A 17,784-nucleotide genomic window follows, 5' to 3' on the forward strand; every position below is an offset into this window, starting at 1 on the left:
GATAGCCCAGGCAACTGCAACCTCCTGTCAGAGCACTGCCCCTGGAAGTGGGCTTGGAAATAGTGTGCAGCCTGTACCTAGGTCCACAGTCTTCAGGGTATCACCATTATGTTGAGTGGTGGCATCCAACATGAAAGGAAGATTGACTTCGTCATACTTTACTCTAAAATGTAAATATTTGCCATATGCATTGTTAGTTATAACTTTGATGATGAAAGGTGGTATTCTAGTTTGCTTTCTGTTGATGTGATAAAAACACTCACCAAACTAGGCATGGTGGTGCATGCCTTCAATCCCAGCATTCAGGAGGCAGAGGTAGGCGAATTTCTGAGATCAAGGCCAGCCTGGTCTATGTATCAAGTTCCAGGGCAGCAAGAGCTACATACTGAGACCCTGTCTCAAACAACAAACCAATTCTCAAACAGCCTCTCATCTGAGAGAGCAGAAAGCTCAGTCTTCTGAGCTTAGAAAGTACCTCACCTAAGCAGAAGTTCTCTCTTGTGCTACACACAGACTCAGCTGTCTCCATGGGACCGTGGGACTTAGATATTCACCATTCTTCACAGCTGCTTATGTACATGAGCTTTCTCCATTTCTATCCAGTTCCAGGCAACATGAATAGAGAAATGAAACATAGGTGGTTTGGGAACTGGAGATGTGACTCAGTTAATAAAGTATTTTCTTAGCATGCACAAAACCCTGAGTCAATCCCAACACTGCATAAACCAGGTATATATCTACTATGAAGAGATATTGAGACATCTTTTGTGCTTCTTAAAAATTTTTTATTCTTTCACAATTTCATGTACACATATAAGGTACTTGATCGTATATTCCACCTCCACCCCATTATCCTCTCTTGTCCTCTTCTCCCGTCCCTTTTTTTTCTTTATGAGATAGGATCTCATGTATCCTAGGTTAGCCTGGAACTGACTATGTAGGCAGGGATGATCTTCAACTTTTGATTCACCTGCCTCCAACTCCCAAGTGCTAGGATTACAAGCATGGGCTACCATGCCTGCTTTACGCTTGCTGGGGATCAGACCTAGGGCATCATGCATGCTAGGTAGGTGCTCTACAAACTGAGCTACATCCCCAGCCTGGGACATCTTTTTTGATATACTTGTTTCTGAAGGACAGTCACTGTCATGCTCCCTTCATGGGATCACTGCTGGACCCATGAATTGTACCTAGTGACTTTAATACTTTTATGCTAGTTGATTTCTTCCTGGTTTGGGGGTTTTTTGTTTTGTTTTCTTTGGTGGTTTCATGGTTGGTTGGTTAGTTGGTTTTTTGATAGTTTCTTGGAGCCCAGGCTAGGCTCTTGAACTTGCTGTGTAGCCAAGGATGACCTTAAACTCCTGATCTACTACCTACACCCCTTGAATGCTGGAATTATTGTGTGCACAACTACACTTGGCTCCTTTCTTTCTTCTCTCTGTCTCTCTCTGTCTCTGTCTCTCTGTCTCTCTCTCTCTGCATGTTTGTGTATGTGTTCTTGTGTATATTCAGGTGTATATTTACCTGTGCATGTAGAGACCAAAGGTCAATGTTGCACATCTTCTTCGATTGCTGTCTACCTTTTTTTTTGAGACAATCTCTCCCATGAGCTCCAGGGATGCACCTATGTCTACCTTTTTTTTTTGAGACAATCTCTCCGATGAGCTCCAGGGATGCACCTATCTCTGTGACCCCAGTGCTGGGGTTACACTGTTCTCAGCTTTTACATGGGTGAGGTGAGGTCCTCAGGTCCTCATACTTGTGTAGCAAGCACTTTATCAACTGAGTCATCTCCCCATCCTCTCTTTTCTGCTTTTCTAAACTTAATTTTCAAGAATTCTTTTTTTTTTTTTTTTTTTTTTTTTTTTTAAATTTAATTTTTAAAAATTTTTTTTTTTTTTTTTGCTCTTTTTGAAGCAGGGTCTCCCTATGGCCCCAGCTGTCCTGGAACTCACTATGTAGACCAGGCTGGCCTTGAACTCACAGAGATCTGCCTGCCTCTACCTCCCAAGTGCCAGGACTACAGGCATGTGCCACCAAGCCCAGCTACAAGAAATTTTTATATCACTACTGTAAATGGAAATTAGTATGCCTTGCCATAACTGCAGAATGTAAGAATGCAAACACGGAAAACAAACACTATTGCAAATTTTTAGCTAAATATTTTTGCCTATCAAAGGCTGTAAATTTATGACCTACTCTGTTAAAAACAAATATATCAGAGGCTGGAGAGAAGATTGAGCAATTAAGAGCACTCACTGCTCTTGCAGAGGACTGGGATTCAGTTCCCAAAACCCATGTTAGACAATTCACAACCTTCTGTAACTCCAGTTCTAGGGGATCTGACATTCTCTTTTGGCCTCTGTATACTCCCACACATAACCTATATTCACATAGACACAAACACATAAATAAAAATAAGTCTTTAGGCCAGGCGTGGTGGTGCACACCTTTAATCCCAGCACTTGGGAGGCAAAGGCAGGCACATCTCTGTGAGTTCAAGGTCAGCCTGGTCTACATAGTGAGTTCCAGGCCAGCTGGGGCTACAGGGAGACCCTGTCTCAAAAAAGATAAAAAAATAAAGTCTTTATTATCTGATACCTTCTTCTGGCCTCCTTAGGTATCTATACATATGTCACACATGCACGCACAAAGACAAATCTTTAAAAAAATAATAAATTTTGTTTTAATCTTTAAAAAAAAGAATTAAGGGGCTGGAGAGATGGCTCAGCAATTAAGAACACTGGCTGATCTTGCTGAAGACCCAGGTTCAAATCCCAGCACCCACATGACAGCTAACAACTGTCCGTAACTCCAGTTTCAGGGGATCCAACAGCCTCTTCTGTCCTCCTTGGGCATTGTATGACATGGGTGCACTTACCTATATGCAGACAATATACACACAAAATAAAAATAATAAATAAAATATTTTTAAAAGAATTAATATATCAGCCGAAAATAAGTCCTTTCTTTCCTTTTTTCTTCCCTTCCTTCCCCCCACCTTCAGTCCCTCTATCCCTTCCCTCTTCCCTCCTTACCTCCCTTCTTTCTGTCCTTCCTTATTCTTTCCTTTCTTTCCTACTTTTAACAGTAGCAGAAGTGGAACATGGGGCCTTGCTTATGCTCGGCAAGCACATTGCCACCAAGCTGCACCCCAGCCCAGAGTATGGCTTTCTTACTGAGTAAATTAGAAATAAAAGAGCAATTTTAGGAGCTGGAGAGATGGCTCAGCAGTTAAGAACACTGGTTGTTCTTGCAGAAGACCCGGGTTCAAATCCCAGCACCTACATGGCAGCTAACAACTGTCTATAACTCCAGTTCCAGGGGATCCGATGGCCTTTTCTGATCTTTGTGGGCATTGCATGACATGGGTGCACTTACGTACATGTAGGCAATACACGAATACACATAAAATAAAAATTTTAAAAAAAGAGCAATTTTAAAAGGAATCCTTTTTTTCACTGTGTTTTAGAAGTTATTCATCCCTAGTCACAGGCATCCCATACCTTAGGAAGTGTTTAGTGACTTCTCACCAATGGTCTGTAGAGCCCTTAGGCACAACAGTGATGTTTAGCTTGTGCTCCAGAAGCAGGTGGCATGTTGACAGAGGCACAGAGTGAAGGATGTGGCTGGCCTGCCTTTCTTCATCTCTAAACTGGAGTGCATTCCTACTCAAAGGGTTGTCAAGAGACCACATTCATCACAGTAATTAGAGTTGTGCCTGGGAAGTGATGAACACTGCTCTGTTTTCTGTCTGCCTTAGGAAACTTTCTGTGGACCACAGACATGGCAGCCTGTGTGAAGGAGCTGGTCTTCCATCTCTTAGCTGAGCTCCTGCGAACAGTGCATACTTTGGAACAGCGGAAGCACCCAGCTGGCCTGTCTTCTTCCATTGCCCTCCAGCTCAACCCCTGCCTGGCCATGCTGATGGCCTTGCAGTCAGAGCTGCACAAGCTGTATGATGAAGAGACCCAGGGCTGGGTCTCAGGCAGTACCTGTGGAGGCTCTGGGACAGCAGCTGTGGGTGACCAGGGGAGGTTCTCCACCTACTTCCATGCTCTCATGGAAGGGTGCCTAGCAGTGGCTGAAGTGACCCTGCCTACTAATATGAGTGTCACAGCCAGTGGCGTGGCCTCAGCGACCACCCCAAACCTCAGTGACTCATCCTCATCCTCCTCATCCTCCCCAGGACAAACACCACAAAGCCCCAGCCTTTTGTCTAAGAGGAAGAAAGTCAAGATGAAACGAGAGAAGGCCTCCTCCTCCAGCAAGCGCCAGTCCTCCCGTGCTGTAGACTCAGACTCCACAGTGCTCAGCATTGGGGGCAGCAAACCTGAGGACATGCTGTGGTTCCACCGTGCCCTCACCCTGCTCATCATTCTCCGGCACCTTACCAGAAAGGACCCACAGGGCTTAAGTGTAACAAGTGATGCCATTGCCGATGCCTGCCAGGCCCTAGTGGGCCCCACTGCCCATAGCCGCCTGCTTGTGATCTCTGGCATTCCCACTCACCTGGATGAGGTTGTTGTCAGAGGCGCTATCCGCAAGGCCTGCAATGCCCATGGTGGGGTCTTCAAAGATGAGATCTACATCCCACTTCAGGAGGAAGACCCCAAGAAGCCAAAAGACAAGGCCGAGGGCAGCGATGGCAAGGCTGAACTGAAGTCGCCTGGCTTTCCCAGCGCAGACAGCTTGGAGGGAAGCACATCTAGCAGCCTGGCCCCTGCTGCGAGCGTCAGTGCCTCAGCCTCCACCAGCCAGGCTTCAATCTGCAGTTCCCAGGGCATTTCACAGACCCTTAGTGACCTCTCAGTGGATGTCCTGCCCTCGGGCCTGGAGCTAGCTGTCCCTCCTGTCCTGCTGGAACCCCACGTGGTGTCCAGCCAAGAGAGCCTGGACATTTCCCTGTGCAGCACCGGTAGCCTGGGCAGCCTGGGCAGCCTGGGGGAACCCCTAGACAATGCAGAGACAGCATCAGTTTCAGACGTGGGCTCCATGTACACGGTCACATCCCTGGACACCCAGGCCCTCACAGCGCGCCCCATTAAAGGCTTTGCAGTGGTGGAGGTAATAGCTCTCAGCCTTGGCAGTCACCCAGTTCTGACCTGGCCAGAAGGCTCCCGCAAGCTTCTATAAACACCTGTTACTTCCCAGGGGTTAGCCAATAGGCAACATGGGGGGCTGGGAGGCTCCCAAGCAGCTCCTGGAATTAGCAGTCTTTCTTGGTGCCACATCTCTAGAAGGAACATCCAAAGGCAGAGGCAGCTCATTGCTCTGAGTGGGGCTCTCTAGCAGGTGCACTCCAGCTTAGGATCCTGGCTGTGTGTTTTAAGAGGCACTGTGTTGAGAAGAGGGATTTGTGCTGAACAGCATGAGAAGTATTAACACTGTGCACTGAGCATGCTGAGTGCAGATGATGCGTATGTGACCCAGTGATCACCACTTCAGTTACCACATGTTGATTGGTTCACCTTGTTTAGAAACCCTGCATCTAATGACTTCCTGCACCTTTGCTAGCAGGAATTAAACTCAAAAGTAAAATCCAGGACTGAGGTGCAGCTCAGGAGAGAGTACATGCTTAGCATGTACAAATCCCTGGGCTCATTCCTCAGCGCCACAGTAAGAATAAGTGCCCTCTCCTTTGGCTACATAAAGCCCCAGGGCAAAAACTTGTATCAAATTGCTCTCTCCCAGCCTGGCCACCTTCCTGGGGACTGCTAAACCACACATGAGCTTTAACTCCCTGCACATCAGAGTAGAGCACAGGCCTAGCCATGTTTTAAGTTACAGAGGTCACTAAGGGAGTTGTTCCTTTAGTCACTGTAGGCATTGGGAAAGAGCATCTCAACAAGCCAGGTCAGCAGTGCCCACTCCTTCCAGGGCAGGGTGGTCATCGCATCCAAATCCTTATCCTTCTCTTTGTTCATACAGATAAGGTCCCGAGCCAAAATCGAGAAAATTCGAGCCAGTTTATTTAACAATAATGATTTGATTGGTTTGTCAAGTCTGGATGGTGAAGATGAATTGATGGAAATGTCAACAGAGGAGATTCTGACAGTATCTGTGGTGAATCAGAGTCTGTTTGACACTCAAGGGAGCCCAGGACTAGAAGATTACTTCAATGACAAGTCAATTAAAGGTGGGCTATGGGGTACTTGTTTGCTTATTGTGGGTTTTGTTTTATTATTACATTTATTTATTTGTGTGTATATGCACATTTGATCACATCTCATATGTGGAGGTCAGAGGACAACTTACAGGAGTCAGTTCTCTCCTCAATCATTTGGGTCCATGGAATGGAACTCAGGTATCCAAGCTTCAGGCAGGGAGCTTTACCCAATTAACTATCTTGCTAGCCCAGTATTGTTTTTTTTTCAGACAGAGTCTCATGTAGCCCAGGTTGGCCTTGAATTCCCAATGTAGCCAACACTGACCTTGACTTGGGTGTTTAGGTATAAGCCACCACACCCAGTTGGGCCATGTTTTTTGTTTGCTCAAGGCCTAGCGCTCTTCCCTTCGAGAGTATGTTTTGCCTCCCACCTCACCTGCCTGCTTAGCAGATGAACAGCATAATATCTATTAACAGGAAGCCTGATGGGTTTTGCCATAATTACTGCCTTCCTTGTCTTTCCCCACTTTGAATCTGAATGTACTTTTAGCTCCTGATTCTATTATGTCAACCCTTCCCTGTATGGTGCTCAGGGTTTATGTAATTTGGATTCTTGACTTTGTTTTTGCCATGTATGTTCTTCATGCAGTCCATCCCCCCACCCGATACTTCTCGGGTTTCATGTAGCCCAGGCTGGCTTCAAATGCACAATGTTGTTCTGGAATTTTGGATCCTTCTGCCTTAGTCTTGAAAGTGGTGAAAATATAGGTATGTACCACCACACTCAGTCTTAGAAACCTTTTTTTTTCTTGCATCCTTCCAGTTTTGACAGGTTCTCTAACAGTGCAATGACACATTTACTCTGGGCTGTATTGCACCACAAGTACTTGCCGCCAGTGTGTTCTTTTGTTCCTTTGGGATTGTCTTGTACATTAATACTGTTTGAATTAAGATATGCCAAACTGCTATTAATAACTAGGCCCAAGAGTGCAACAACTGATTCCCAGGGGGAGTTTATGTCTTGTACACTTGAGAGTCAGAGTGAACACTGAGGCCTCTCATTTCCAGGCAGCCAGTAGAGAGGACAGATGCAGAGGATAGCAGCCTGGCCAGAGGATATGGTCAGAAGCTACACCTCACCTCAAGAAGGCTAGGGTTTTAACTAAGGTGAGTGCCCAAGGAAGAAGACCCAGACTTCGGTACTCAGCTGACCACTTATAGTTAATGTCCATCATCCACCTACAAAAATGGGTGGTTGGGAACAGCAAGACGGCTCAGCAGATAAAGGCACTTGCTGTGAAACCCTGACAACTTAAGTTCAGTCCCTCTGAACTTAAAGATGAAAGGAAAGAACTGACTCTACAAAGTTTTCTTTTTACCACAACACACATGCTGTGGTGCACATCCCCCTGCTATCCAGGCACAAAATGAGAAATTCAAGGCCAGCTTCAGCTACATGAGACCTTGTCTCCAAAAAAAAAAAAACAGTTGCTAGACAACAAACAAGATGGGCCTGGAAAGATGGCTCAGCGGTTAAATAGTACATACTACTTTTCCAGAGGACCTGAGTTTCTAACACCCACATCAGGAGGCTCCCAACCTCCTGTAACTCCAGTTCCAAAGGATCTGATGCCCTCTTCTGACCACCACAGGTACCCACACTCATATGGCAGATGCTCACACAGACACACATCATACATACATATGAATAAATTTTTTTAAATAAAAAATAAGATGTTTGTGGGGTGTGTCCTGGTACAGTATGTTCATAGCAGATTTGTTTGGCCTTCCCCTATTCTGTAACAGGTGAGAAACTGGTGCCTGGGGCCAGAGAGGTCCTGACAGAAATATTTAAGAGCTGTGCCCATTCAGAGCAGACGCTGAGCCTGACACCAGCGAAGCCCATCAGGGTCTCTGACATCTATCTTAGCAAAGAACAGATAAACTCCCAGACCCCAGGCAACCTCCTACACCTCTTCTTCACCAACGTCCGGCCTCCAAAGAAAGTGCTGGAGGACCAGCTCACGCAGGTAGCCACACTGTTCCCACCATGCCTGTGCTGGGCCTCAGGTGCCCTTTCAGGTTGGCCTAAGAATCCTAGTCCCCACCTTTGTGCTCTGCAGATCCTGAGGAAATATGGCGTGCCAAAGCCTAAGTTTGACAAGAGCAAGTACAACAAAGCTGGGAAGGAGCAGCATCCTGTCAAGGTGGTGAGCACCAAACGGCCCATCACTAAGCCACCTGCCAAGGACAAAGCCGTGCTCAACAGCGTCAGGTGCACGCCCCAAGGAGCTCGGGAAGATGGGGCCAGCTGGCGGGCGGATTCGGGGTGGCCTCCCAGCAGGTGCCTGAAAGACTGCGGCACTCCTGGGGCAGCCAGACATGCTGGCTGTCTTCTGCTCTCCTGCCAAGGTCCCTTCAGTCCTCTGCCTCGTCCACTGCAAGTTAACATTTCACTTCACCTGCAAGTGTAGTAAAGCCTGGGCCATGTGGGCTGGGAAACAGACCAGTGTGCATTAAGAAAACATCACAAATGTGTACATTTAAAGAAATCAAGCCGGGCATGGTGGCACACGCCTTTAATCCCAGCACTCGGGGAGGCAGAGGCAGGCAGATCTTTGTGAGTTTGAGGCCAGCCTGGTCTACATAGTTCCAGGACAGCTGGGGCTAAAAGGAGACCCTTTCTAAAAAAAAAAAAAAAAAAAAAGAAAGAAATCAGGGAAAAATTAACTTAGGCTACGGATATCTCAATGGTAGAGTGTATACTTAGCATGTGGGAGACCCTGGGTTCCACAGTTATCACTGCAAAAAAATATTAAATCATCCCAGGTTGGGATACTTTGAACATTTAACAGTATAACCTTTTTATTTATGCACATGTATTATTCAGGGGTATAAAATTCAAAAGCACTTGCAGCTACTTGAGATGCTGAGGCGGGAAGATCACACACTCAAGGCCTAAGTTGTCTGGGTAACTTAATGAGAACCTGCCTCAAAATAATAAAAAGCTGGGCATGGTGGCTCACGCCTGTAGTCCCAGCATTTGGGAGGCTGAGGCAGGCAGATCTCTTTGAGTTCAAGGCCAGCCTGGTCTTGTGAGTTCCAGGACAGCTGGGGCTACAGGGAGACCCTGCTTCAAAAAGATGAAAAAAAAAAAAAAAGAAAGAAAGAAAGAAAGAAAGAAAGAAAGAAAGAAAGAAAGAAAGAAAGAAAGAAAGAAAGAGAAAGAAAAAGAAAGAAAGAAGAAAGAAAGAAAGAAAGAAAGAAAGAAAGAAAGAAGAAGCTATAACAAGGGCTATGGATATAGCTCAGTGGTAGAGCACTTGCCTAGCATACACAAAGCCCTCGGTTCCATTGCCAGCACTACAAAAACATAAAAGCACTTGGAGCTGGAGAGATGGTTCAGCAGTTAAGAACACTGGTTGTTCTTGCAGAAGACCCGGGTTCAAATCCCAGCACCCACATGGCAGCTAACAGCTGTCAGTAACTCCAGTCCCAGGGGATCTGACAGCCTCTTCTGACCTCTGTGGGCATTGCATGACATGGGTGCACTTACTACATGTAGGCAATACATGCATACACATAAAAATAATTTAAAAAAAAAAACATAAAAGCACCCTTACCTCAAAGTTTCCCTCCCTGAGATTGCTGTGTTCCTTGGGAAGCCTTCCAGAACTATTTGTAGCTACACAAGTCAATCTGTCCATCTGCAGATGTGGGTGCTATACAGTGTCTGCATCCTCTTCCTGTTTAACACTAATGTTGGAGTTCATTCTAGATCACTATACAAAGAAACTCTCCATTCTTTTTATTGGTAGCTACATAATATTCTTCACATAGGTTTAGTGTAATTTTCTTAAGACATTGTCTCAAGGCCAGGTGTGATTGTACATACTTGGGCAGTGGAGATAGGCAAGAATACAAAGCCAACTTTAGCTGCATAGTGAGTTTCAGAGCAATCTAGACTACATGAGACCCTGTCTCAAAAACAAAGACAGCGTCTCAATGGGTACCCAGGCTGGCCTCAAACTAGTGACCCTCCTGTGTCAGCTCAGGAATTGTATGCATGCGCTATCACATCAGCTTTACGTCTATGATTCACAGCCTCTCAGTTCTTATATCACTTGCCCTAAAAGTGTCTCTAGAGGAATTGTGTAAGTGACCAGAGCAACACCGCACCCTTCTTTGACTCATTATCTAGACATCACACTGTCAGCAGAACTTGCTACGGTGTTGACACTCTGCTGTTCATGTGTTGCTTTGTACCACTACCCTGCAACATCTCTCTGGATCACTTATAATGTGGCGAGTGCAGCTGAGACTTGAACTTATGATTTTACTCGGTTTTGATTAATTTAACTTTAAGGAGCTAATCTGGCTACTGGCTATTTTATTGGGCCATGCCACTCTGAAGCATATAGAAAGAATGTTTGAAAAGAGTTAGCAAAAAACTTTTTTTCTTAACATCTTAAAGCATTGATTAGTAATTTGCTCAGTAAACTTTTCTTGCTCAGGATAAAGTCTTATACTCAGTCCTGGGTGAACCATGAGCCATAGTTGGGGTGTATGAGGAGCGTGTGTATAAGGTCCTGCATTAAATATTGGGAAGAGGTATGAACAAGCAGAATCCTAATTAGAATGCTTTGATTTGCAGCAGGACTGCCTTAAGTGAGAAGAAACCAACTGTGAAACCCAAATCACCTGAAAAGAGCAAACCAGATGAAAAGGACCCAGAAAAGTCACCCACCAAAAAGCAAGAAGGTAAATGAGCAGTGTGAGGATGGTGAGAGCCTGCTTCTATCCTGGAGACAGGCAGCCTACTCCAGGATGAGCCTCTTGGCCATGACCTGCCTGGATGGCCTCCATTGGGATGGCCCAACTCTCTCTGCTCCTGACAAGACTTTGAGTCTTAGTTTGAGCAGGATAGTGTTTCCATAGATGCTAGGAAATATTCCTGGCTGCCATCTTTGGTGACCATCAACTTAAGGTGATAAAAATAAGGTGAAGAATGGATGATTTTGACTGAAAAGGAAAGATTTGGAGATATGTTTGAGACTTCTAGAAGATATTTGCCTAAGCCAATGACCCATTCAGGGCCTGTAGAACATCAGCTTTCTAAAAACGTAAGCAGAGTCAGAGAAAGTAGTTCTCATTATTGTAAGAATTGCTTTGTCAGTCATGTGCTTCTAAAACTATGAAAAAGGAGAGAGATGGAAAACAATGGCAAAGCTTGTAGGTGGGAGACTGGGTGTGTGGAGGTCATATCACACTGTAGGCAGGACATGGAGATGATAAAATAACACCCTTGGGTACACAGGAAGGGAAACTAGGCAGATCAGTTTGTAAACAAGAGGACATAATGTAATGTTGGAAGGCCACACTGGGTACAGGCTTCCCAAACCCCTGACTGTGTATATTCTTCCATCAGTCCCTGAAGAAAAGTACTTGACCTTAGAAGGATTTCACAAATTCGTTATTGACAGAGCCAAACAAGACATCCGCAGTGTCTGGAGGGCAATCCTATCCTGTGGTTATGATCTTCATTTTGAGAGGTAAGAGGATTGCCCTTTCTCCTAGTTCATACCCTATATAGAAATTGTTTTCAGAAACTAGAAACTAGATATATTGCTATTTCCTAAGTTATATTTTATATAACTGTGCAAGTTATTTTTCTTTTTTGTTGTTGTTGGGGGTTTTTTTAGGTTTTGTTTTTTTTTGTTTTTGTTTTTGTTTTTTTTTTTGTCTTTTTGAGACAGGGTCTCCCTGTAGTCCCAGCTGGCCTAGAACTCACTATGTAGACCAGGCTGACTTCAAACTCACAGAGATCTGCCTGCCTCTGCCTCGCAAGTGCTGGGATTAAAGGCCTGTGCCACCAAGCCTGGCTGCAAGTTATTTTTCTAACCCATTTAAAAACAAGCCCTGTTCTCTTCCTCCAAATCTTGACTTTCAGCTCAGACTGCAATAACAGAATACTATTAGGTATGGTGGCTTAAACAGCAGAAATCTATTTTCCCACGATTCTGGAGGCTAGAAGCTTAAGGTTAAGGCTAGTTTCACCTGAAACCTTCCCTTGGTCTGCATGTGGTAGCCCTTTCCCATGTCTCACTCAGCCTTTTCTCTCTAGGTGGGCCTGTGACATAACCCTTTTTTTTCTTATAAGGTCATCAGACCTGTTGGATTGGGGGGCACCTCTATGATTTCATTTAGGTTTAATTACTCCTATAATTATCTTAATTATCTACCCAAATATAATGCTACTGGAGGGGGTGCTTCAATCTGTGCATTTGGGGAGCACACAGTTTAGTCTGTAACAAGATCACTTCCAAAGTTTTCTTCAAACTTTGAGTGTCTATTGCTCTCCTTCCCAGGCAGGACCCAGTAAGGCTCTGCCCACCAATTTACAGGACCTCTTCCTATCCACACTTGAATCCCAAGCAAACAACATATTTGCAGAACTAAGGAAGTCACCACTGAATCTCACTGAATGCTCAGTTTCCCTCAGTCTTGTCCACAGCCAGAAATGCTGGCCCACAAAAGGAGGGGCTGCCTGGTACAGACTTGCTTAGGAATCAGTACTTGGCAGGGAAGGTACCGTGATTATGGAGGTGGTTTCCCCACCATTGCACTCTGCATGTGCTGACCCCAAATACAGGAAACACAACCCCATCATTGTAATCCTGGGGGATTGGGTTTGCACCCTCCCCTGATTTGAAAAACTACTTACTGTTGTAGACATTAATAAGAGGAATGGTCTTAGGGGGTCTTGTTGAAAGTTACATTGTCTGTTTTGGACTAGGAACTGCAGTCTAAGTGGGAGGGACAAATGGGACCATCAGTGGATTCTGAAGTGAATGTTCCTCGTGTGTATAGTAGAAAGTCTCATTCATTCCCTGGAGGACTCTTCCCTCCTCACCACTGACTTCTGCTTCCAGGTCAACCTGCCAAGAGGGGCCTGTGCAAGAAGTCTCCAGTGAGAGGGGGCTTGAATCTCTGAGGCCCATTTGATAGCACTGAGGTAGCCTATGGTATGGCGAGAATGATACTGTACCCTTCTGTGCCCCTGAGCTAACCCCTCCCCTGGCAATGTGGCCAGCATGGGATAAGACACCTTGGAGGAGCCATAGATTCCAGAACTTAGAGACATATTGCACACCTGCCGCTTGCTGCTAGGCAGTCCTTTCTTGTAGCTTTGTCTTTATGGAAGAGGGATGTACCAAGCTGACTACAAAGCCTAATTAGTTGGATAGAGACATGAACAGGAGATAGCCTATGTTTTTTGTGGCTAGAAGTAGCAGCCATGTAATGCTCAGGAAACATCTCTCCCAGTATTATTTTATTATTATGATTTTGACCTTTTTGAGACAAGGTCTTCCTGTGGCCACAGCTGACCTGGAATTCACTATGTAGTCCAGGCCTCAGTCTCACAAAACTCCACTTGCCCCTCTACCTCCCAAGTGCTGAGATTAAAGGCATGTGCCACCATGCCCAACTATTCATTTTTTGGGGTTTTTTGCTTGTTTGTTTGTTTTGAGACAAGGTTTCCCTGTAGCCCCCGATGGCCTGCAACTTACTCTGTAGACCAGGCTGGCCTCTACCTCCCAAGTTTGGGGATTAAAGGCATGCACTACTGTGCTTGGCTCCCACCATTTTTTAGAGGGAGATGTTTTTAGCCCTATTGAAGAAGGATCAGATGAAACATTGCCTGCAGTCATATTTTTTTCATTTTTCCACATCATTAATGTTATGAAGAGGTGCCATGCAATTATTTTCATGCCTTTCCAGAGTTCCATTGCTAGATATAGTGTGAATTAGTCAGCAAATCCATCCTAGTGACAGACATTTGGGTTGCACCTAAATGTTACTGTAATAATACAACCTTGCAGCAAAGCCTTTACAAGCACAGCTTGGCCTATCTTTCCCAACAACTCTGCAGATAAATGCTAGAATGGGGTTGTTGAGTCAAGGGGGCCATATTGGTAGCAGCAGTAGTTGGTTTGTGCACATGGGTGACCTGGGCACTCTGCCATGTGCTTCACAGGTATCCTCTTGTTGAATTCTTCTGGCAGTGCAGGTACCAATGCTTTTCTGAGCTCATTTTATGAGAAAATAGGGCTGGAGAAATGGTTCAGTGGTTAAGAGCACTGACTGCTCTTGCAGAGGACCCAGGTTCGAGTCCCAGCACCCACATGGTGGCTAACAACCATCTGTAACTCCAGTTCCAGGGGATCTGGTGCCCTCTTCTGACCTCCTCAGGCATTGCATGACACAGGTGCACCTACCTACATGCAAGCAGTATACCCATACACATTAAATAAAAATAAATAAAATATATATATTTTTAAATTTAATAACCACATTAGAAGAAGCATTTCATTACAGCTTTAACATATTCAGTAACACTCTCCAGAGCAAGAATACACCTCTTTCAAGAGTGGTAGTTATACAACATTTAACTCAGCATAAACCCTATAAAACATAATATTTAATTAGGTTTTAACCTTTAAAAAGGATCTCCATTTCATTCTAAAATATGCTGTTTCCTACATGTTTTATTATTTTTTAAATTTTTTAGAAGCATATCATTACAGCTTTAATATGTTCAATAACAGTTTCTAGAGCAAAGACATAGCTCTTTCAAAAGTGGCTATAAAATTTTTAGGTTCATTGTTGACTTAATACAGTTATACAATGTTGAACTCAGTTGAATTAATACAGTTATACAATGTTGAACTCAGTATAAACCCTGTAAGACATAAAATTGAATGAGTTTTTACCCTTTAAAGAAGATCTCCACTTCATTTTAAAATATGCTGTTTCTGGGCCTGGAGAGATGGCTCAGCGGCTAAGAGCACTAACTGCTCTTGCAGAGGACCTGGGTTTGATTCCCAGCACCCACATGGCAGCTATGAACCATCCTTAACTCCAGCTCTAGGGGAATCCAAAGCTTTCTTCTGACCTCCGTGGCATTGCATGACACAAATGCACTCACATACATGCAAGCAATACACTCATACACATAAAATAAAAATAATAAATTTCTTTAAATATGCTGTTTCCTACATTTTTAATGCTACTAACACTTAGATGTTTGCACATGTGTCTTTAATCTCTATGTATCTGATTATTACTAATCATGGTCGATTATACTTGGCTCCTTAGTACCTGAGTATGGATATAAAGTCATCAGGTAGATTTCACTGGTAATGTTTGTCACCTCTACTATTTAACATGAAGTAAATTTTTATGCTTCCTCTTCAAACATGTCTTTTTTAAATTTGTTGATTTTTTGTGTGTGTGTGTGTATCTCATACGGAACATCTTATTCATCTATATACTCACTTCCCAAATGGCACCCTCCCATAGCCTCTCCCGTCCCACATATTGAGCCCATATACTCTGTCATCTCTGATACTGTCCACTATGTCCTCGACACCCCAGCCATTCTCCAGTGCTTGTCCATCTGCTGAATCTAGTCAGCCTATCTAGAAAGCCTTGTTTTAGGAACATCAGGTGTTCCTCATCTAGCAGCAACCAGTTGTCAATATTCTTTTAGATAAGATTGGGGTCTGCTGTTCATTTTCCTAGTTCTATGCTGGGTTACTGTCTGGGATTCTTTTGTGCCACCTTGGCCAATAACTCAATGGAAGGTATCTCCTGAATATGGACTCTTAAAAAATTATATTGTACCCATTAATCTTTGATTATACTTTCCTTTTGGGTGTTTTAAGACCCTACAGTTGGCCCAGATAAACCAATTTATTTTAATACTTAAGGTCATTTGAGGATCTGTTCCTCAGGGGTCACATGGGCTTGGGAAGAGTTCCTGGCTCCTTTCTTTTACCAGTTCCATCTATGTGAAGATAAGTCAAAGGTCCTGCTCAACCATGTCTGGCTTCACTTCATGGAGGAAATGTTTCCTCTGTGTTGACCCTCCTCTTTGTAGACTGGACACTGGTTCAGGTCCATCTGGTGGGATCTCCATGACCTCCTTACTCAAGAGGACAGGTGACTCACCACAGTCACAAGACATTTTGAGAGATCCTCATAGCCCTGTGGAACTTAGTCAACCTAGGAGGGCAAGGAGCAAAAATTGTCCTTTATGTTCCCCTGACCAAATTAGCATAGGCCTCAAAGTTTGGCTGTTAAACATCCAAGAAAGTTACTTCCACCAGTCTGGTACTTTTAATTACTGTGTGCCATGTAGATAGAGCTTGGGCAAAGACCAAACGCTCTCAGATAAACCTTGCCTAGACATATATTACATCCTTTGATCTGGTTGTGTGTATAATTTGTCAGTAGGCTGTTGGCCTAATAAGGTTCCCTCTGGTTTTCTAAAACTAGCTAGGCATTATTTATCTCTCTCACTGTCTAACCCTTCCATCATGGTTTCTCATTTAAATGGCCCCCATTTTTCCCATTTCTCCCTTAATAATACCCTTGTCCTATGGTCCCACCTCTCTTGAGCTCCTTCTATCGCTTTATCCCCAAGATTCCTTGCATAACTCTCCCTCCCCACTCCCATTTAAATAACCCCATTTTTATGCTTCCCTTAAAATAACTCCATTTTTATCCATATCTCCCTTGTTAACACCTATTTTCTACTGTTCTTCTCTTTCAGATTCTTTCTTTTCCTTTACTTCCCTGGTTCCTTTTCATTATCCTGGTTTCCGTAGTTATATCTGAATACTTACTCACTTATAAGCATTTGGTGCTAGGATCCACATATAAGGGAAAACATGCATCAATTTTTTTCTGAGTCTGTGTTACTTCACTTAGTATACAGTTTCTAGTTCCATCCATTTACCTGCAAATTTCATGATTTCATCTTTCTTTACTGCTGAGTAAAACTCCATCATATAAATGAACCACATTTTCAATATCCACTCATCTCATCAGTTGAAGGACACTTAGGTTGCTTCCATCTCTTAGCTATCATGAAAAGAGCAGCAACAAACATGGATGTATAAGAGTCTCTGCAATAGGATGAGTTCTTTGGGTATATGCCAAGGAGTGGTATAACTGGGTCAAATGGTAGGTTCATTTGTAGTTTTTTTTAAGAGTTCTTCATACTGCTTTCCATAGGGGTTGGACAAGTTTGCAGCCCCACCAGCAGTGGATGAGTGTTCCCCTTTCCCCACATCCTCTCCAACATTTGGTATCATTTGTTCTCTTGATCTTAGCCAGTCTGCTGGTTAAGATGAAATCTTAAAGTGGTTTAAATTTGCATTTCCCTATTTACTAAGGATGTTGAATGTTCTTTAAGATATTTCTTAGTCATCTGGGGCTGGAGAGAGGGCTCAGTAGTGAAGAACACTGGTTGTTCTTGGAGAAGACTTGGGTTTGAATCCCAGCACCCACATGGCAGCTGACAGCTGTCGGTAACTCTAGTTCCAGGGATCTGACAGCCTCTTCTGTCCTCCATGGGCATTGCACAACATGAGTGCACTTACCTACAGGCAGGCAATACACTCATACACATTAAAAAAAAATAATAATAATAATAAATAAATAAATAATATATATATATCTTTTAAGTTTATTGACTAAGCTATCATTTCTATATGAAAAAATTCAGAGTATTTTAACAATTATTATGCTCCACCACCATCCCTAAAAGACGGAAGATGAGGAGGAGGCAACAGTGGCAGCAAAGGCCACAGACCAGAGGAAATTAT

The 17,784-nt window shown here is 43.9% G+C and overlaps 1 protein-coding gene across 7 annotated transcripts in view; it reads left to right on the forward strand.

Annotated features, from left to right (window-relative positions):
- Nucleotides 1–17,784, forward strand: part of Hectd4 (HECT domain E3 ubiquitin protein ligase 4) — a 211,979-nt gene that overhangs the window by 176,645 nt on the left and 17,550 nt on the right. For 5 of the 7 annotated variants that reach the window (XM_008847507.1, XM_029570590.1, XM_008847508.2 and 2 more), the window contains exons 61-66: nt 3,764–5,067; nt 5,932–6,139; nt 7,916–8,139; nt 8,233–8,384; nt 10,764–10,870; nt 11,538–11,661. In XM_008847507.1, coding sequence (XP_008845729.1) covers nt 3,764–5,067; nt 5,932–6,139; nt 7,916–8,139; nt 8,233–8,384; nt 10,764–10,870; nt 11,538–11,661 — 2,119 coding nt within the window. Of the gene's footprint in view, nt 1–3,763; nt 5,068–5,931; nt 6,140–7,177; nt 7,261–7,915; nt 8,140–8,232; nt 8,385–10,763; nt 10,871–11,537; nt 11,662–17,784 lie in introns of those variants that run through there. The other 2 variants (XM_017801762.2, XM_029570593.1) reach the window with 2 other exon arrangements.

Source organism: Nannospalax galili, unplaced genomic scaffold (assembly GCF_000622305.1).
Source record: "Nannospalax galili isolate Female #2095 unplaced genomic scaffold, S.galili_v1.0 scaffold120, whole genome shotgun sequence".
Lineage (NCBI taxonomy): Eukaryota > Metazoa > Chordata > Mammalia > Rodentia > Spalacidae > Nannospalax > Nannospalax galili.